The following is a 22,588-nucleotide window of genomic DNA, read 5'->3' as shown; positions in this document are numbered from 1 at the left end:
AAGGGTTAAATTAACCTTGCGTGAATTCATTCCAGTTCAGAGAAACATCTCGAATTTAAAAAGTATTAATTTTGTCCACAAGCATCAAATTTGTTTTGCGTGTCTCAAACCCACAATTATTTGTGGAAAAATTTCGTAACAAAAACTAATAGATGACCGCTATCGTGATTTTTTTATAATTGTTGTAACAATTATCTCCATAAAATATAAAGTACAATAACATGAAGGAATTCTCATTCAATCATCTGAGTTTTATCATCGGAATGGGCACCACTATCGAAGATTTAGAAACGTGGGTCGACGAAATGATGAAGAAACGAGAAATCACAAGTTATAAAATTGACGTAGCGGGAAGTACTTCCAAGGGTGATGGGTACCTTGGAGAAGTGAATTTTCTTAAGGTGGTAGCAAGTTTGAATGAGGAAAATGAGAAAGTATACAATATTGTTGTGAAATCTGCCAATAAGAGTGAAAAATTTAGGAAGAACACACCAATCCAAGAAGCATACTACAGGTTAGTTCTTTAGAAGTTTTGTAAAATGGTGCATTTGTTTCATAAATCTGTTAACTTGTTCAATAGAGAGTAAATAATGTAAACATTCACGGCCGAAGATAGCTGTATCAAAGCCTGACACTCTGTCCACGACTGTGGTGGACATTATCAAAGACGATAAGGTAATGAACGCACTGTTCTCACTGCCTTTTCTGCAGGTAGTAGATGCTGATTTTGCCATTTTTTTGTGTTGTTATCATTTTTATTCTCTCCTTGGGAGTTTTCAACAGTTTCTGTTCAATGATGGAGGAGAAGGCCAAAACGTCTTTTTAAGTGAAAATTATTATGTAGTTCTTCATTTGATCGGTTAGGTGTAGCATAATATCATTACCAATTTATGCGCAATTAGTAACTTTGTTACGAATGGAATAAAAAATGGCTGTCAAATAGACGTTATAAAGAGTGACTTGGTCAAGGCATTCGACAGAGTTAACCAAGAGGTTTTGATTCTGAAATTGAAAGCATTCAGTTTCACAAACAACACACTTGATTTTGCTATCTATCCAACAGAATACATTTTGAACAGTTCAACAACGTATCTTCCTTCAAATTCACCGCTACTTCGGGAGTCCCGCAGGGCTCGATTTTTGGACCTCTCCTTTTCGTGTTATTTGTTAATGACGTTTCTCGGTACATCGGGCGCTCTCAATTTCTCCTATATGCCGATGATCTGAAGCTGTTTGGAAGAATCGAAAGCGAAAAAGATTCTGATATGCTTCAAGATGATTTCAATGATCTATCTAGTTACTTTTCAGTATCTGACCTATCTCTCGACGAAGCTGAATGCAATATAATGAGTTTTACACGAAATAAGTCACCTACTCTCAAGGACTATTTCATTAATCATACCAATTTATAGAGAATCAATGAGATGAAAGATCTCTAGATCATTTTTAATGGTGTATTCAGTTTCTCTCGGCACATTGAATACTTATATGAATGTTATAGAAATGTTATAGGATGTTATAGAAAAATGAGCTTTGTCTTGACTCTTTCTTTAAAAGATAAAATTAAGTTGGTTTTCATCCATGAAGGATGCTGTGAAAAATAACTAATGAACCTATTGCTACATATAGATTTTCTGTGCCACGTAGTCTTAAGAATGTTTCCTTCAAACCTGATGACTCTCATGTCAAGCAAAGGTAAAGAATCATTAACTTCTTTTTCACATGTGAATTGAAGATGTGGATTGAAAGAGTTGAAAAAGTCAAGAGTGTTTTCGACCAGATCTGAAGGGAGTGCTAAGAATATATCAACATATCGTTTAAGGAGGGGGATATTATATTTTATTTTATTTAAAATTTCAGTCAGAAGGTCATCTAGTACAAAATTGCAAAGAATTGGAGATAAAGTAGAACCCATAGGTGTACCAAAAATTTGTTTATAATATTGATTGTTAAATTCAAATATATGTGTATCAAAAACAAATTTCAATAAAATAAGGAATTTTTTTTTGTCTACAGTGTTCAATTTCGTTTCAATGATTTTCAATGCTTTGAATTATTCATTGTAATGGAAGATTAGTAAATAGAGAAACAACATCAGTACTTACAATTTTATATTGATCGGGTAACTGAAAATTGTTGACGATTTCACTAAAATGAAAAGAGTCTTTAATATAAAAATGATTATCAGTTTTGTAGGCAAGAGTTGAAATATATGTCAAAAATTTTGCAATAGGGCCATTGGGAGAAGAAATAGAGGAAACAATAGGTCTCATTGGAATAGATGGTTTATGAATTTCAGGTAAAGCGTAAAATCTGGGAGCAGTAACGTTATAGATTTCAATTTGTTTTATATATATATATATATATATATATATATATATATATATATATATATATATATATATATATATATATATACATAAAACCCTTTTTTCTATTCAGTTTGTATGAATGTTTGAATGATTACTGATTCAATTCCATAACGAATGTTTGGAATACAAACTGAATAGAGAAAAGTATGTTTTTCCAAAAAATTTTTTTTTCGTGTAATTCAATGTTTATATGAAAGTAGATGTTTCGAAAGGGCTTTGTCTCCAGGTTGTGTCTGAAAGTTACTTTTTTGTATGCAGTAAACTTCTTTTAATTTCATTGCTTCCTTCCTTTTTTCGTAAGATTATCACATTTTTTGTATGAAGATGGAGAAGTACAAAAAACTTTCCCAAAAATATTAATTTATATATATGGAGTTACTTCCACATATCACTGAAGTTTGTTTTCTATATGACAGTTTTTTTCCATAATGACTTTATTCTGAAAATTACCGTTATTCTTTTTATGACGTACCAGTTCGAAAATGTGTTACAGTATCGCTCAGTACTTTATGGAATGCGGGCATGAAGGTAAAACAGTTTCTGAATAATCTATCAAAACTCTTATTGAAATATAAATATGTAGGTATATAAAATTCAATCATATCCTACACGAACTACTCTTTCTCTGAAGATATATTATCCCCCGAATATCCTTCAACAAACCACGTCTTCTTCCATTCATCAAGGTTCATTAACATGGTCATAATGGCACTACCCCAAACTCAGATAGTTCCCAATAATTCCTTTCCGTCAAAATGCATTCTTTATCGCTTCGTCTTGGTCAATAATTGATTCCAAAGTATTTTCCAGACAAATCTTCAAGACTATTTTGACTTTCATATATGGTTATGATCTTTGTTTCAAATAATAGCCTGACTCCATAATATTCATATTTACCACATTATTCTTCTTCAAAATCGACGTGAAAACAGTTTTCCAAATCTTTTATTTATCTGGAATCGTTTTTTTCTTTCAACCAACATGCTACTGGTCATTATCCAACGAAGTAACCATGAGAAGAACGATGATTAAAGTGGATGGAAAGATGATGGAAAATGAATAAAATCGTGCTGACACCAAATGATGTAAATTGGAAAGGAAATATTGTGAATACTGATCTGAAAAATTGAAATATAACTAAAATAAAAATTAAAGTTGAATAATTCAAGAATATATTGGAGAAAGGTACGCATTGGAGTGGTATGGATAACATTTTCTTCGATATCGATTCAATGGTTTACTGTCATAAGAAATATTTGGGTGTAAGAGCAGCTTTAGAGAAATTTTCTAATAGAATTCATTCAGGAATATCAAAAAAGAAGTAACGTGCATTGAATTATGTTAATAACATTCACTCGGGTGGAGATGTTAATATTTCACATTTGAAAGTCACTAACACTACACTTTATTTTTTTTGCGAAATTAACGTGTTTTTCGTTTTCCTAGTCAGCTGAATATCAAGTGATTTATTACTTGCGACTAATAATCATGCTTGGGACGGAAGACCTAGTTGTTTTTCATGAAAATTTTCCGTTTCTATTATTGTCTGCGCCATTGGAATATCCTAAATATGACTCAGTTATTGTGAAGGCCGGTTAGTATTTTATTTCTTTTATTGAGGTTGAGTGAAATAGCAATATAACTTTTATTTTCATATAACAATCAAATTGTTCCTGATTGATTTGCTTGGAATGTTAATACGATATTATTATTCTTGAACCGTAGTATGCGCTGGTCAGCGCATACTACGGTTCAAGCCCCCGAAGCCCCAATACCTTCGGGAGAGCGCGCCAGCATTATCAACCAACGACCAGTCCCCACACCGTTGGGTAAGTGATCACTGGGTCAGAGGATCATGTGCCCCGAGCAAGCACAGTAAGCCAAAAATGACAGCCTTATGCATCTGTCCGTCTGAGATTTATGCCTTAGTGCAAGCCGGTATGATTTTAAGATTCGAGATTAGAGACGGCATCATCCCACCAATGACTCCAATAATCATAATAACCATGTCATGCCATGTCTCTGTCTCGAGGATGTATCAGAGGCCATGCTCCTGATAAATGTTCGCAGAAAAACACTTCCACAGCGATTCCTTCGGAAATCTGATTAGGCTATTTCATTCGCTCAGATTTCACACACAAAGATCGCTGTTATGAAATATGAAATTTCTATTGTCAGTCTTTGAAGCAAGAATGTTAATGGAATAACAAAACGGCTTGGCCACGGGGATCGGCGGTGCGAACGACGAAGCGGGGAGCGAGGCGACCATTCGCGCGACACCGTTTGCAGGCCACGGGCAGTCACGTTCGCCGTCGCGACCAATAGTCCGACAGCGAAATGTCTTTATCGAAATTATCTCGATATTGCTTAGAAAGTAATAGTTTTTTGGTTCAAGACCTAATATTTGGAAGAGATTGTTGAGTACATAATTTGAATAAGAGTCGGGGTATAAATGGAGAATTCCACAAGAAGTACGGGAAATACATATTATATCCAGAAAAATTTTTTGAGTACACCAGAATTAGCATTGAAACTTTCGATTATATTCTTATGAATATTCAACCAGAATTGGATAAAAAAGTTACTGCAAATAGAATTTTAAGTGCCGCTGAAAAATTTATTTTGACATTAGGGTATGTATTCACCTATCTATACATATCCATCTATATTATTCTACATTACGTATTTATCTATATAGCTGCGTATACAGGTAATATTCAATTAGCTGATCATATTTTGGAGAATTACCTATAGTATCCATCAGTATAAACAACTTTCCCCAAGAAAGTAATGGTCGCAAACGGATTTTTATAACTAAATTTATTTGGAACTATCTTTGCCCAAAATATCATCAGCTGATTTGATGTTACCCTGTATATTATTATTTCATGAAATAAAAACACTTTCAGATATCAATGTTATTTATTGCAAAAATCTAAATTATAAGGCAGTAATTTTTCGTACAACTAAAACAAAAAACAACTTCTAAATTTTAATTGACGGTAAAATGAATGATGAATTTCTAACTTATTAATCAGTCTTTTATTTAGCAATGAAAGTCTCGGTGTCCATTTTTCGCGGCAAAAACAACTAAACTCGTTTGATCACTGCACTATTCGCCGCGACTACCGCTCGCCGGCCGCGCCGCATGTCGCCCACGTGATTCGCTCGGTATATTTCGCCGATCGCTTCGCCGGTCGCCGTTGCGCGTGGCTTCATAAGCACATTGCTATGCGTTTGTTTCAGTCGCTAGACGCTTCGCCGTTCGCACCGCGCGAATATTAAAGCGTCCGATTCGATATAATGTTACCAATTCCAAACGAAGGTAAACATATAGGGTCTTCTTAAAGGTATTTACGAGTTTAGATAATTGATAACGGCCATTGATAATGAGCAGGCCAAAAGGGGAGATACATGTGCCTTGAGCAAGCGCAGTGAGCCTTCTGCATCTGTCCGGCTGAGATTTCTGCCTTAGTGCGGCAAGCCGGTTCGACTTTGAAATTCGAGAGTAGAGAGGGCATCATTCCACTAATGACTCCAATAATCAGAATAACCATCTTGACAGAGTGGTCTTGATATAGACTCACTCACTTTGAACGTTCCCATGCTCTCGGGCGACTAATAAATCTTCGAGACAGAGGATATGCCTTATCGATACATGTTCGCAGAATAACACTTCCACAGCTATTCCTTTGGAGATCTGATTAGGCTATTTCATTCGCTCAAATTTTTCACACAAAGATCGCTGTTATGAAATATGAAATTTCCATTGTCAGTCTTGAAAGATAGAATGTTAACGGAATTACAAAACGTTCACTAAAAGGTAAATTTAAAGCGTCCGATTCGATGCAATGTTACCAATTCCAATCGAAGGTCAAAATATAGGGTCTTCTAACAGGTACTTCCGAACTTTGATAATTGATAACGGCCATTGATAATGAGCAGGCCAAGAGGGGAGATACATGTGCCCTGAGCAAGCGCAGTGAGCCAAGAATGACAGCCTTCTGAATCTGTCCGACTGAGATTTATGCCTTAGTGCGGCAAGCCGCACTAAGGCATAAGTTTTAAGTTTTGAGTTTTAAGTTTTAAGTTTTGAGAGTAGAGAGGGCATCATTCTACCAGTGACTCCAATAATCAGAATAAACATCTTGACAGAATGGTCTTGATAGAGTCTGCGGAGTTCGAAGGGAAAATCTCGATATTTTATCCATTTTTCCTCCTTTTTTCGGAAGATATTCGTCTCACCAGGAGCTGAAAACTCCACGACAAATATCGTCTTGCTCTGATGGTCGAGAAGGACTACATCAGGCTTATTAACTTTTATGAGCCTATGGGCGGGGAATGTATAGTTTCAATAAATTCGGCACTTCTCGTTTCCAACAACGGATTCAATATCCCCAGGAACGTTGGGCAATACTAGTATCTCATCAATACCGTTAGAGTGTTGTAGATGGTAATATAACACTCTTAGGGTCGCGTTAGGTTGATGAATATAGAGAGAGACCGCATATACTAGACATGCTGATAGCAAGTGCATTAGGCTCTTGAACGCCTCACGTCAGGTCCTGCACCTTGTGTCAGGAACCTCTATACCCATCATGCGACTGCGGTAAACTAAGATGTTGAAGACACCATCCTGGCAAGCTATGATGAACCCCTCAGTTTCAGACTCCAGACCACTCGACCTGAAGAAAGCGAAGTTAGACACTTTGATAATAATTATTATTATTGATTATTATTTTTATTAGTTATGGTTTGGGTGAAGCAGTTTTTGATATTCATCGATTCTGATACGTATTTCTTGCATCTCCTCTTGAAGTTCACTACCGATAATTTTTGTTGCTGTACTAAACAATGCAATTCGTGTTCGGTATGGGAAGAATCGAAAAGACTTACTCTCGGGCGACTTATAAATCCTCGAGACAGAGGCTATGCCTTATTGGTACATGTTCGCAGAATAACACTTCCTAAGCGATATCTTCGGAGATCTGATTAGGCTATTTAATTCGCTCAGATTGTTCATACAAAGATCGCTGTTATGAAATATGAAATTTCTATTGTCACTCTTGAAAGCTAGAATATTAACGCAATACAAAACAATCACTAGAAGGCAAATTTAAAGCGTCCGAGTCGATGCAATGTTATCAATTCCAATCGAAGGTCAAAATATACGGTCTAACAGGTACTTCCGAACTTTGATTGATAACGGCAATTGACAATGAGCAGACCAATAAGAGAGATACATGAATTAATTGACAATCCTTGATCAAAAATTAACTGATTACATACATTGGCTGTACTATAGTTGTGCAATGATGTGTCTTTTCTTATGTAATATAACATTTTCTTTTTTGTTACTCATTGAATCTTTATATATAACATCTACTGAAATTTTACAATGGGCTTTCGTTCGATAGATAAGTTGAGATATAAGTATTCATCAAGATTTTATATATTTTAACTATTGATTTTATTTTATTCTTTATTCTTCATTCTCAAGAGATTACTGTCTACTACTAAATGCCACTAAATCGAAACTCATCCTTTTCGGATCAAAAAAGAATCGCCAGAAAACAAGTGAATCTCTTACAATCACGATTGATAATGTTCCTTTACAACCCACAAATGAATGCAAAAATCTTGGAGTTATAATTGACTCTGACTTGCGGTTTGAGAAACATTTAAACAAACAAATACAACTGGCATATTCTTCGTTGAAACTTATTTATGGACACAGACACGTACTCACGAAGCAGACGAAAACAACTCTCTGTGATGCACTGGTTATATCGCGCTTCAACTACTCGGATACTTTATATTTCATACGGCTCATTCACGGAATTCGGAAATATCAAAGAATATCCCATAAGTTACGGGATACGGGGTGGATCACAATGGAAAATAGACGGATATTGAATGCTGCTAATTTATACAACAAAATTATACAAACCAAAACGCCGCCTTATCTGTACAGAAAAATCACTTTTCCTACTGATATTCACAATCTGAACATCAGATTTAAGGGTACTCTTACCCCGCCTAGTTTTAAAACTGAATTTTTCAAGCGATCTTTCAGCTATAATATATACCAAGTGATCAACCTGTTACCAAATGAAATGAGAAATTTAGAACTTTCTGTTTTACGGAAAAGATTCAAACTTCTTCTGTTCGAAAGCCAACTTCAAAAGTATAAACTGCCCAACCCTATACATTTTTCATCATTATGACACCAGAATAAGTCTCAGTAATGGACGTCTTCTCCAGCATCCTAATAGATATTTGAACAATCCCATTTTTAATTTTAATGTATTACTTTCTTTTTGTTTTAGCTTAGATAGAATCTTTTTGAGGTTGAGTGGAAGAATAACTCAGTAGCACTTGTGCTAACTGGGTTGAACTTCGTCTTTTGTTATTTCAGCAACTAGCTCTGTAATTTATTTAAATATTTGTATGTAACTACAGCTGGGAAACAATAAAGATGATTATTATTATTATTAATTGCCTCACCCCGTACAAACTATCGGCCAGATCGTTTCTGTGGTTTTATATGTGTTTATTGAAGTGTTTTCTGTTTTAACTTGTACCTGTACCATATTTATGTCAATGAACATTCATTCACTCATATTGTTCAAGCTACATCTGTCAAATTAGTTGTCATTTGTTCAGCCTATTTTTCCAAATCGCCATGGACGGATATATCACTCAACAACACATGCAAATAATAAAATTGTTTCATCACAGTTCGTGTTCTGTTCGGACCACGTACCGAGCGCGTCGCCCATTTTTCGGTTGCCATACTCGTCCTACCAAGAGGTACAGTAAACGATCGGTCTATACTCGTACGTCTAGGAAATGCAAGATCTGCCGAAAACATCGCCTCTGTCTAAGAGAGTGTGCAGGGGAATTCGAGTCGGTCAATTCCGCATCGTTCACAAGAATCCGGTCTTTCGCAGACCACAACTCGGATAATTTCACGTCTTGAGCCTGCAAGGTAAACAACTATAGACAACGACCTGTATTTTCTGAATGGGCTCTGGAGCAGTTGGCAACTGAGCCTAATTTTCATCGAGAAATCATCTTTAGCGATGAGGCTCATTTCTGGATAAATGGGTATGCGAACAAACAAAATTGACGAATTTGAGAGGATACCAATCCACACGAGATCCAAGAGCGTCCAATGCATCCCAAGTCACTATTTGGTGAGGATTTCGGGATGATGGCATCATCGGTCGATATTTCCTTGAGAAAGACGTTGGACAGGCCTTTACTGTCAACGGCGAGCACTATAGGTCGATGATTGCCAACTTATTTCGGCCTGAATTGAATGATCTGGACACATACGACACGTGGTTTCAACAGGACGGCGCTACGTGCCACGCAACTCATTAGGGCATAGTCATCCCACGTAGAGGTGATGTGAACTGGCCACCGAGATCGTGATATTTCATCCAGGTAAACTTTTTCTTGTGGGGTTTTCGTAAGTGGCAAATATATGCGAACATGCCACAAACCACAGCGGTCCTAAAAGCCAACATAACTCATGCCATCAGTCAAATTCAATCTGATTTATGTGCCAAAGTTATGGAAGATTGGACGTTTCGGATTCACTCCATCCAGAGATGCATACATTCAAACGATGTTATATTCCACACACAATGGCATCAATAGGTCTTTCAAACGAATAAACACTTTCGATGATAAACCACACACACTTATTTTTTATTTGAATTCAAAGATAGGAAGAGCTCAATGAGGGACCCTAGGTAGGAAAATAATTTTCTGTTCTTCCTTTCAGGGAGATGTTTATGTACACAAAAGTATTTCCAATTTTCGAAGAGTTCCAACGAGAGTACGCTATCGAAACCATTTTCGATAAATACGCTAAATGCTACAGTGTTTGTCAGACTGACAAGAAAGAGGCTTTAGTATTGAACAATTTGAAAACGGACGGATTTTCAGTCCATAATCGTACCATACCTCAAAATTTGAACCACGTCCTATTTGTGTTCCGAAACTATGGCAGACTTCACGGCATTTCATTAGCAATGAAAGTAAAGAAACCTGCCTTATTCAAAAGTATGACTAAAAATATGACGAATGTCTTAGGACAATTCATTGTTCAGGCGAATATGGCTTCAAGTTTTGTCGATAACTTCAAAAACGCCAGGATGTTGTTCATGAAAGATGGCAAGGAGGCCATAGCCAATAAACTGGAAGATGTGGAGAAAAAAGTGGAAGTCATATTAACCAATATGTTCAGTGATGATCTCAAGGAAGCAGTGGTGCTTCATGGAGACTGCTGGAATAATAACATGATGTTTAAATACAAGGTAAGCATTTCTTTCAACAATTATGGGAACACTTCATTGTTTTTTTCGAAGTTTATATGCAGATGAGGATCATTTGAATATTTTCCAAATGTTTCTCAGATGTACGAATTTCAATTTTCCAAAATATGTTGTAAAAGAGTATATCATAGCATTGGTTCAATCAAGTTCCTATGATTTTCATGTTGCACATGTTGATTCCACTAGATGAAGGTCAGCTAGTTTTAGTTATCCTAATATAAAAGGCGTTTGATACCAATAATCGTAGGAATCTGCTTGATCAACTTCAGTACTATGATTTTTCCCAAATTACGTGAGAGAACAAGCAGTTCAGGCCAGTCTCAACTCACCTACACTGTAGTTCAACGAACTGATACCTATATGAATGCACCTGCTCTTCTGGCTGATTCCATGAAAGGCGTTGGATTATATTCGACAGGTGTCAATGCAGGATTCTTCACATAAGTGATTCCTGCATATATGTTGGTGATACAATTGTCGGAATTGATCATTGCACTCGTCAGTGCAAGGTAGTGTCCATCATCAACATGGGGTCGATGATTTCCCATTATTGAAAATCGAATTTCTTTCAGAGTATCATTTCTCGAAGTGGGCTGGAGTGAACGACAAACAACATTTTTGTCATCAGCCGCGAAGTGGCCAAATAGCCTGAAATCGGTCTGCAAGTGTGTTTCAATATTTGAAAATCGATTCTGACAGTTTTATCGCCAACAGCATATGCAGTAATCACTTCTGTGAAGAATCCTGCACTGACACCTGTCGGATATAATTAAACGCATTTCGTGGTATTGGCCAGGGGAGTAGTTGTTTCCTGAAATGTGTCAGTCCATCGAGCTACAGTTTAGGTGACTTGGCACTGGCTTGAAGGAGTTGTTCTTTTAGATAATTTGATTTACAGCCAGTCTTCAAGTATGCCCCCTTACTATGTGTGAAATATTATTTTCTGAGGATGAAGCTGCAGCAGTCAGTTTATACTAGTTTATTCGTCAAAAATATATGCCCTAACCGTTGATTTCAGAGTCTCTCAGGGCTCCAGATTTGCATAAACAATTCACTTTTTTTTTCAAAATCGAAAATGATGTTCATGTTGGAAGTTACTTCATTTCGATATAATAATTCATGGACTTTCATACCTAACTAGCTTTAACACGCGGCTTCGCTCGCATTTATACCATTAAATAAGTGTCAGTATAATAGAAATGAAGCAATATGAGACCTATATTTTGATGCTTGGCTGAGATTATCAATTTTTAAAAATTGATAATCTCAGCCAAGCATGAAGTATCGAAGATTTGAAATATGCTTCATTGAATTGCAACAACAAATGTTAAAATATATTTCACTGTAAAAAAAAATAAATAATTTTCAATTTTAATCTTACATAAAGATATTTTTATAATAAAAAGTATCCTATGATACTTCTAATACCTCCAAAAACATGTGTACAAAATTTCATGATGATCGGTTGAGTAGTTCTCGCGTGAAACCGTAACAAACAAACGTACATTCACATTTATAATATTACTAGCTTTCGCCCGCGGCTTTCTCGCGTTAAGAAGTATCATTATTAATTAGGTATAGTTTTTGCGGCTTTACTTTTGTTTAGCGTGTGTAAAAAACTAGGGCTTACAAAACTTCTTTGTACACAATATTCTTAAATAATCTGTCATTAGGCGCTAAAACTATCAAACTATTGGGTGAACTTACTCGTGAGCAAGAAACATAAAACTGTCCATGAAAAAAGCAATGTTCTCTCAAGTCAATACCCGCAAATTTGAGAGTTTGCCCCTGAGACTTGTTTATTGTCATGGCAAAGCAACTTTAAGGGGAAACTGTAATCGTTTAAATTCGAACGGGATACCATGAGGTATAATGGGATTCGCGGTATAAATACAGTTTCCCCTTCCGCATACCCAGTGGCTTCCACTATATTGCGACGTAACGCTTTCACTTGCAGTCTCGTACCGTTACAAAGTTTTCGTGTTTCAAATTCAGCAACAACATAATTGGAGTGCCCACACGCAGAATAAGCTTATGACAAGGAAAACCTGGCGGTTTCAATGAATTTAAAAATTCTACAGTGTAATTAGTGGCGTCATATGTATTAACCACAGTATCAATCGAACTATAGACCTTTTCTTCGCCCTCAAATGACATGAGCAGGATATCGTTGATGGCTGCTGCTTGATCGTTCTTTGGAGTAAGTATGGCACGCTCAGATAACCATTCAATAGGCATGTCATGGATATGAATAATGTCTGCACAAACTTCAGACAGCAATTCTTAAACCGTAGTAACAACTATGCACAATTCTTCCGAAATGGTTATCATTCCATCAAACGATGGAAAATCACCATTACAGATTTTAGGAAGGAGATCTGAAAATCTACCAGCAGACTCATCTCCGCCCAAATGTGCTCTCATATTTTTATAGAGGTTAAGAATATTAACCTGGGGTCACAAATTAGATTTCTTAATGCACGACTTTACTTCGTCAGCTCTGGTTCCTTTTGGCACCACTGGTAGAGTCTGCCGAAAGTCTCCGGCCAGCAAAACTGTTACGCCACCCATTAATTTTGTATTACCCCTTATATCCGTTAGTGATCTGTTTGAGGCTTCAATACCACCTTTATGAGCCATCGTTATTTCGACCCATACGATTATTTTTGTACTCTTTAAAACTTCAGCAAAATTACTTTGTTTTAATCTGTGATCTGTGATCTGTTTGAGGCTTCAATACCACCTTTATGAGCCATCGTTATTTCGACCCATACGATTATTTTTGTACTCTTTAAAACTTCAGCAAAATTACTTTGTTTGGAGATGTTACAAATGGGAGTCTCGGCAGTGATTAAATTGAGTGGTAACTTAAAAGTAACATGAGCAGTAGTGTAGCAGATATGCCGGTCGACGCCACAGCCAGGGCAATGCCATGAGTACTTCTTACTTTCCCAGAAGTAAAATGATAAAAAAGGTTTTACCAGTTCCACCTGGAGCGTCTAAGAAGAATATTCGACCGTCATTTGCATCTATACTTGTGATAATTGTATTGTAAACTTCCTGTTGGTCGTCATTCAAGGATACTTCATTTTTTCTTTCTGCGTCTTCTAAGGCCACTGTATCGTAACTGGTCTCTTTCACGTACTCTCTATTTTCGAAATGTATTGATGTTATTGGCTGGAGTAATCCATACTCTTCAAGAGGACGGCCGCCTGATGATAATACGGCATCCTCTAATACCGACAGGCATTTGATAAATATCAGATCCGATGAGTGCTCTACATCCACGGTTCCTTGCCTTTCCAGTTGTTTTTCAAAGTCTTCAGAAAGGAATTCTTCGTATTTTTCCCAAAGACATAAAAGGGGTCGGAAACCTGGCAGAACAATAAAATGATAACAGAAAGCTCTCGAATCATATGCGGTGTTTGACAAAGTGCTGCCTTTTCAAGAGCTGAATCCAAATGCCGATCATCTTCGAGTAGACCAAGAGCCTTGCACGCGAATTGGAAAGTGGCATGTAAGTGACCATCTACATTTTTCAAAGCTTCAAATGAAATTGGGCCTCTGATCTTATGTAGAAGCATTCGAAGGTGGTATCATTCTGTATTGTTTGGATGAACAGAATAAATTCTACCTAGAAAGCTTCCTTTTTTGACCCCTGACCATCCTTCAACATTCACTCCCCTCTTCCTTCTCTGAAACGAACGCTTGTTCCAAAAGTAATACGCAGGGACTTCCAGGTATAACAATATTTTTGCAAAGTCATCCACGTTACACACATCGAAAAAGGACAGGAGTGTAGTAGTAGGAGGACCACTCAATTTGTCGCACAAGTTCTGCTCATTGAAATAAATTCTCTGTCCATTTTCTGAATGGACAGCAAGGTGCACTACAGGAGGAAAACGCTCATGTATTGGGAATTCAAGGATTCGCCAAACTGATTCAGCTGAACTTATATATCGACCACCTGCGTAGGTTGTAACTTCATCCTTCCCATCCTTCCCGTTCTCTAAAGTAAACGTAGCCTGATCTGACCCTTTATTGACATATTTGCAAACGTATTCGATTGACTTCACTGAATGGCAATACTCTACGTTCACGTGAGCGTTACATGTTCTTAATAGCACTGGATTATAAGGAACCACCCAACGATCATCTATTGTAACACCCTTGATATTGACAGAGAATCCACCGTCATCCAGAGAACGTCTCCTGTACTGTGGATAACCATCATCACCGGTTTGAGTTTCCTTAATAAGAGCCTTAGGATAACGTTTGCTGCACGAATTATCTTTCATGCATGAAGAATTTCGGTTTGCATTTCCACAGGGGCCATGTATCATATTACTTTTAACAATTTCGCAAAGCTCCGGATCACGATCGGAGTTACGTATTTCAGCACAAATAATATTGTCAATTCGACCCGGAGTGATGCGATGTTGAAGCCATGAAAGTATATGAATATGCGGAAGACCTCGCTTTTGCCATTCCGTCGAATACATATAGCATCTAACTTCACCAAATATTTTCCCTTTCATCAACAAATCCATGATCTTTTTTATCTTTTATCGAAAGACACGCGAAATAATATCTTATCGATCATAAGATTTCAGTCCTGCGTGGGTTACATGTAAAAGTAATAAAAAGGTCGGGACGACCGTAATGTCTAACATAGGTCATGGCGTTTTTTTGTGCATATATCTTGGTCCACCAGTAAAAGATGATGGAAGTACTACCATTTGTCCCAGCTGATTTGCTTCAGTATCTTGCAGTACAATTGCAATTTTTAAATAATATAATTATCTGCGCGCAATTTGGCTTGATTGTTCTTTATGTAGTTTGGTATTTCACTTTTCATTTTTGCGTATTCATCTACCAAATATTGACTAAAACGTGCACGACATTCTCTCTCTCGTTCTCTGATGATTATTCTGTATGAATAGAAACACACAGCAGAGACTCTTTTTTTCAAGGGCAACTTAGTTGTGTTAATTGAATAGCCATCATCCCCCCAGCAAAACATCAACGGGTACTGCAGCGCATCGTAAGCTCGATGTATCTCAGTGATACGCTGAAGTGAGTTACTTCGGCTTTCGAAGATGATGTCTCTTAGGTCAAAATACTGATCTACCAATACAACAGCCACTTCATTTGCCGTTGGTGCATTGAATATGCCTCTGTGTTCTCTTTGTGGTTTTTTATCTGCATGTATCACGACCTTGAATGACTCTGAAAGCGATATTTTATCAATGGTTGTTTTTAGATCTTTTATGTATGAGTTCACCTCATGTAACATAAGCTGCAATTGTTTGATTGAATTCAAATCAGGAAATTTACAACATCGAATATTAGCTTCTCTATCATCTTCACCGACGAAATAAATTTGCAGACACTGTGCATCCTGCCCAGGTTCCGGTAATATACTTCCAAATAAATGATAGACTGGTCCTTAAACCTAAATATTTGATAAAAACTCGCCTTCTTTTATTTGTTTTCCACCAAATGACGTCATTTGAAAACAGACTATTTTGGATATTATCCATGAAGTGTACATGATTATGGTGTAAATCTTTAATCAGACTGTAAAGTGGTTCAGACAGTTGTTTAAACGGCTCAAGTTGTACTTTACCGGCGCTACAATACATGCCAGGTGTCTCATTTTTCCACTTCAAGGCAGGCGTTAAACCACTGACACTTGTACGTCATAGAACCTAAGACTACACTGCTGTCAGTGCCATAAGAAATGTCTGGGTCATACGCCAAACTTGCTTCTCCATACACGCTTGATTGTATTTTCTTTATACTGTGACTGAATCACTCTATGCACATCGGTATACCTGGCCTGAAATAGTGCAGCAGATTGCCTATGTTTTTCAGGGTTTGCAGCCTGGTAGGTGGCGACAGATTGCCTGTGTTTTTCAGGGTGTGCAGCCTGGTAGGTGGCAACAGCTTGCCTGTCTTTTTCAGGGTGTGCAGCCTGGTAGGTGGCGACAGCTTGCCTCTGTACATCAAGTTTTTTTTCTTATATTCAGACACAGCTTTATGGTGAGATTCTTTCGTGTGTAATTAGTAAACCTTGCCCTACGTTTGCTTTTTTTTCTATTAATGTCACAGACTCAGATTGGGACAATAAACTTTTTATAAAATTTTCATCATAATTTATTGAAGATACAATAGGTGAATGTTCACGCTCTACCTCCTGACAACCCTTATCGACTTTAATTTGCGAAGGTGTATCAATTCCAAAATCATGTTCTTCTACAGCTACCTCCATACGATGCCAAGTAATTTTCTGTGCTGCTATGGAAACATAGACATCAAAATGCCCACTGGACAAATCTTTGCTGAAACGTAATCGCCTTACCGGACAGTCGTTAAATCCAGATTCCGTGTATATGAGACCGTTTCTATAAACTTCAAACTTGAATGGGAATATCAATCCTGCTGCTATTAACTCACGAAATCCGCCATGAGTAGCATTTTTATCATATCAGCAAAATATTCGTCAGGTGTAACGTAGTTATCACCATTCCTGTCGTGGGTCATAATCGAAAACTTGCTCCAGTCATTAACTACATATATGACAATTTCTAAACGTTCTGTACATGTCTATACATAAAAAGAGAGATCACGAAACAAACATAACCGTCACCAACAATAGGGACGACAGTACATTTTTCAACTTCTCCATTAACGTTCAGATTTTCTTTAGCCATTTTGAAAAGTCTAACCGACAAAACCTATACTTAAACCAAACGAAAACAAAACAAATGCCAAATAGAAAGCAGAGTCTATAACCAAAACTACTGAACCAAAACAAAGCAAATGCAATCCAAAATATGCTGAGAAAAGTACAGCCAAAATCGTCAAATATAATCCTCTAGAAATATTTAGGTATAGTATGTACTATTAGATACGGTGGCCACTCATCATCGGGTATATGTAACTCAGTGAAAACACAATGATAGCGTGTTTTAAAATACTAATGCCATTTATTGTCAATATTCAGAACTAAAAATTATTCTGTTCGTCTTAATTTATTCGTTCCATTAGGTACCGATAGGTTCAAACTAATACATTTACATCCTCCATCATTCCTTATTTTATCCCCTCAGGGATGGAATTTATCAAAATCTTTTCTTAGGGGATGCCTACGTCATAGTAGCTTCATGCATGCAAAGTCCCAGCAAAATCGGTTTGAAATTGACAAAGTTTCATACAAACTTTTATCCCCTATTTTATCCCCTTGGTAGAATTGATCAAAATCATTTCTTAGCGGACGCCTACGTCATAACATCTACCTGCATGCCAAATTTTAGCCCGTTCTCTCCAGTGGTTTGAGCTGTGCGTTGATGGATCACTATGTGAGTCAATCAGTCATCTTCGACTTATAGTCGTATCTGCATTTATTTTTGAATTTTTTGGAATATCACAATGAAATATCACTGAAAAAATAGCATCCACCAATATGTACTCCCACCCCGAGAATAATCAATTTCCTATCAGAAATGTGGATGGCATTGAAATAAGTCTTAAAATGCGATTATCTCAAAATGATCAAATTGTCAGTTACGATCTTCTTGCTTAGCACGGCAGTATTTCCGTACTACTATTTCCGTACACTACTTCAAAGACCAGATTCATAGAACACTAAGTTGAGATGTCTCATCAAACATCCAATGGAAAATAAATTGACAGGTATCCTAACTTTCAATTGATTAAAATTGAAGATATATCAAAATATATTTTTTTTTATGAATCTCACAATCTGAAATACTTGGAATCGAATAAAATTGAAGCCATCATTAAAATATATGTAAGAAATTTGATGAATTACTAGAAGTGCTCTTCAATAAATTCGATGGTTACTTAGATGAATTGCCACTGAATATCCGCCATGAAATACAATATTGTATTTCAACAGGACGGCGCTCCTCCTCATAATGCAGCAATAGTAAGGGAACATTTAGATGCAATTTTCCCAAGAAAATGGATTGGAAATAATGGAGCAATTAACTGGCTAGCTCAATCCTCAGATCTTACTCCTTTAGATTTTCTTGTCTGGGGATACATAAAGTTTTTTCAACACTAAGTATGTACAAATATTGATCATCTCAAACAAAAAATAAGAGATGCATGTATTAGTATTACACCTATTATGCTAGGAAATTGTCACAGAAATTGTCTGAACCGACAACTTATGTGCATTCAACAAAGATGTTGTCAATTGAAGTATTTAATGTAGATTTCCATGTGATTTTCCATATTGGTTTCATTTTTCCCAAAAGTTCATGATAAAATAAATTTTCCTGTTTGATTGTTGTCACTGATGATGGTGGTTATTTCAAATGAAACACTATACAAATATCAAATGCGATATACCCTTGGATTGTGAATTTATTGCTCTATCAACATCTGTAATAAAAAAGACAGGTCCGTATTCAGAAAAAAGTTGATGGTGACCATGTTGACACGAAACGATTTATCGAATACTTATTTACTATTACATCGTCATAGTACACTTCGAATACAATAATATTTTCTTTTTTCATTTTCTGATATTCTCCAAAATAACAGTTCCATTCGAAAAAATATGGAAATTTTTGGTTTTCCCCATATGACTCGAGAACCCACATAGCAATAGATTCATAAAATATTCAGGATATTCTTAGTTTATTGTAGGAATATACAATAGGTAAACACCATAGAATATTCTTTAAATACATTTTATGAATATTCTAGGAATATTTGGAATATTCCAAGAATGTGACGAGTAAACGCTATTAGGCATGTATATATTGCATTTTGATGCAAGATTCACACAAGTAATAAAACACATAATATTCATAAACAAATATATTTTAAAAACAATATACACTGGAATATTTGACGTTTCAACCAATATTAAAAATAAAAAATCTAATTCAAAATATTTATTCACTGAATAAAATATTCCTGAATACTGTCATATTACAAATATTAGAAATGTATTCAAATTAGGATGTTCCTACTCTCAAACAAATGTATACTAAAAAATATACTAAAATAACAACTCTGTGAATTCATCAGCACTAATTAAAAAATAATAAATATATCATTTCATTGAAAAAGAAAAAATGAGTTACATCAAGAAATAGGTTAGGTTTCTCACTTAAAAAAATAAACCCAGAAATGAAGTATTTAAAATGAGTGGTATGATAGGTTCTTCAATGAATTTCACTTACTTAAAGTTATCCAAACTTTGCTCAGAATAGTTTTCCTTATATTTGTCCAACAATGCATCAGCCAGTGTTTCAATAGTAATACCTGGAACAAAATGTACATTAACGTTCATTATCACTATTTGAAAGTGGCACAATAAAACTGGAATAAAAATCAAATAGATATTTTTCGCATAGGTTACTCATGAACATTTACAACATTTCATGACTTGGAGAGCAACTTGCATTGTCTTGTTGAAAAGTACTCATTACGTTTTCAGTTCCTTGGCGCACCTGCCTGTACCAGGTACCACTCTGTTTCCTTTTGGGCAAATTGATACTATCTTGAAAACGAGTGATAAAAATTATGAAAACAAATGATACAAAAGAATGTGTCATTCACTTACTTTCCTCCATTGAAGATACACAACTGAAATCACTCTAGTTCAAACATGTACTCAGTCAAACCAACAAATCCCACACACCAACTCTCCTCGAACCTAAAATGAGGTATAGTAGGTTAATCACCATGACTTCACTATCGATACTATTGCATTTTACTTACTTTTCTTGAAGACTGAATATATGCAACTCTCCTGTTTGAAGATCCAAAATCAAACTATTCGCTGTACTGCAAATTGGACAACCCCAAATTATAAATGGTACACTGAACGTGACAGAATTATACTTTGATAATAACACCAACACACCATGCATTACACACGCGAACCTGCCACGTCAACCGCCATGTTGAATCAAATGTCGAATTTAACGCAAAGGTACCAAGCATTAAGGGATAGCCGCTTTCACAGAGCTTATTCGAAACGTTTACTCCAATTCTTCACTTCCCCATTTCTCTGTTTCCAAGATTTTTCGCTTTGTAATTAAATAATTTCAAATACAGAAGGACAAATAGTACGAGAATTAACCAATTTATTGATGCAATTGGTTCATTTATTGGTTCATTCAAATTTTTTTGTCGTTTCCAACAGTTGCTATTGGAGCAATTCATCCAGAATCTTCGCGTTGAGTTCAAAAACTGGTTAACACTATCAGGGTTATATACATTAGGTTATGCATTCGAATTAAGATCTTCAAATATTTTTGTTTATAATAATATTGAATTATTTGAATACGTTATTATAAGATAATTCAAAATTCCATTGTATAGAATATTCCAGAATATACCGTGGGGATATATTCTAATTATATACCATATGGTATATTCGATCGACAATATTCTTAGAATATTCAAGGGAGAATAATCCATTTATAAACATTCTATGCACATTCTTTCGGGAATAATCCTGCCATATTCATTCAAGCATATTCTATGAATATTCTAAAGGCATGTATATATTCCAAGAATATTCTATGAATATTTGAAATATATACGTTCGTTTTATGATATACAGGGAATATTCCATGAATATCTGGTGCTGTGTGGGAAGGGCGAGAGTCCTCGTAAATTTTCTTCGACCATTGTATTGTTCCCGTTGACGGTTACCTTTTTTCCTATTTGGTCGTTTTCGTATCTGTTACAGTCTAGAATATAGCGATATTAGTGATGCTAAGTATTATTATTTCATAACTTTCTGATTTCTTATGTTACTGCTAGGTTAAGTTGGAAAACATGTGCTGAACTTCATCGAATGATCCATTTCTTATTATTCGATGAATAAATGATTTTTCATACTATAGCCGTGAGTAACCGTATTCAATTCATTGCAGACTGAAGAAGACCTTCAACCAATCGACATGCGTTTCATCGATTTCCAACTGTCAAGGGTAGCTTCCCCCATATTAGATCTGTCCTACTACCTATACACTTGCGCTGACAAGACAGTTTTGCAGTATTTCGATATCCTGATCCGAGCCTATCACGACAGTCTTTCCAATTTCTTGAAACAATTCGACATGAACGTCGACGACATTTTGCCGCTGGATGATCTGAAAGATAAGTGGAAAACTTACGGCAGATTCGGCTTGGCATTAGCTCCGTTTATTATAAAAGTCGAGTTATGCAAATCGGATGAAGTAGTGGATATTGCCTCATCTGTGGAGAAGGGGGATTTGAAAGACGCTTTAAAAATGGGGATCAAAGATCAAAGTGAATATGAGAGGAGGGTTAAGGATGTACTGGAACACTTTGCGGAAAAGTTTTTGTAGAGGAATTTGTGAGGGATAGGAAGTGCAATATAGTTTATAGTGTTGTTCATTGGATAATAATAAATATTTTGTGGAAATCCTTCAAGAAACTCCTTATTATATTTCATCGTATCATGTAACGAATTGTTGTGGATTGAGCTCAATGTTCCACTATATATTGTATATAATTGAAAGTATAACTATCAAGTAATAAGAATATAAGATTAGTTGCTGGAGATAATGAAAGTCGATACGATGAAAGACATTAAATAAGAGATCGATCATTTCACCACTATACATGATTATTTCATACATGAGTTCTGAGAGAATATTATAGATTGATAGAACTTGTTATCGATTGTTTGATCAATTCAGAAATCAATCAACCTATGCTTGCAAAATTAAACCACTACAATTCATATTCTCTTACGAGGGAAAGAACTCTCTGATCAGTGTGGTAGAATTTCAATGTTGAGGAAAGGATATATTTTTAAGTAAGATTAACTTTGGAAACTAAAAT

The 22,588-nt window shown here is 35.9% G+C and overlaps 1 protein-coding gene and 1 long non-coding RNA gene across 2 annotated transcripts; one reads left to right on the top strand and one right to left on the bottom strand.

Moving 5' to 3' along the window:
* Positions 1 to 226: 226 nt before the first annotated feature.
* LOC111516257 (uncharacterized) lies at positions 227 to 22,169 on the top strand. Its single transcript, XM_074186064.1, has 3 exons — positions 227 to 514; positions 10,168 to 10,702; positions 21,652 to 22,169. Exons 1-3 carry the CDS (start codon positions 264 to 266, stop codon positions 22,087 to 22,089), a joined length of 1,224 nt encoding a protein of 407 aa, XP_074042165.1. The 5' UTR covers positions 227 to 263; the 3' UTR covers positions 22,090 to 22,169.
* Positions 19,562 to 21,652, bottom strand: LOC141487231 (uncharacterized). The gene is made up of 2 exons (XR_012468279.1): positions 20,328 to 21,652; positions 19,562 to 20,026 (listed from the first exon to the last, which is right to left on the bottom strand). It is a non-coding gene; the product is annotated as an uncharacterized lncRNA (long non-coding RNA).
* Positions 22,170 to 22,588: the final 419 nt, after the last annotated feature.

The sequence above is a fragment of the Leptinotarsa decemlineata genome, unplaced genomic scaffold (genome assembly GCF_025532065.1).
Source record: "Leptinotarsa decemlineata unplaced genomic scaffold, Ldec_3_MD MMD2_tig00078422_RagTag_RagTag, whole genome shotgun sequence".
Taxonomy (NCBI): Eukaryota; Metazoa; Arthropoda; class Insecta; order Coleoptera; family Chrysomelidae; genus Leptinotarsa; species Leptinotarsa decemlineata.
The sequence above is the reverse complement of the archived record's forward strand: the minus strand, read 5'-3'. Positions and strand labels throughout refer to the sequence as shown.

Bases quoted from the DNA above. Each gene is read 5' to 3' on its own strand.
- LOC111516257 (XM_074186064.1), top strand. From the start codon at position 264: ATGGGCACCACTATCGAAGATTTAGAAACGTGGGTCGACGAAATGATG. The intron at 515-10,167 runs GTTAGTTCTTTA...TCTTCCTTTCAG, and splicing joins ATCCAAGAAGCATACTACAG to GGAGATGTTTATGTACACAA. The intron at 10,703-21,651 runs GTAAGCATTTCT...AATTCATTGCAG, and splicing joins ACATGATGTTTAAATACAAG to ACTGAAGAAGACCTTCAACC.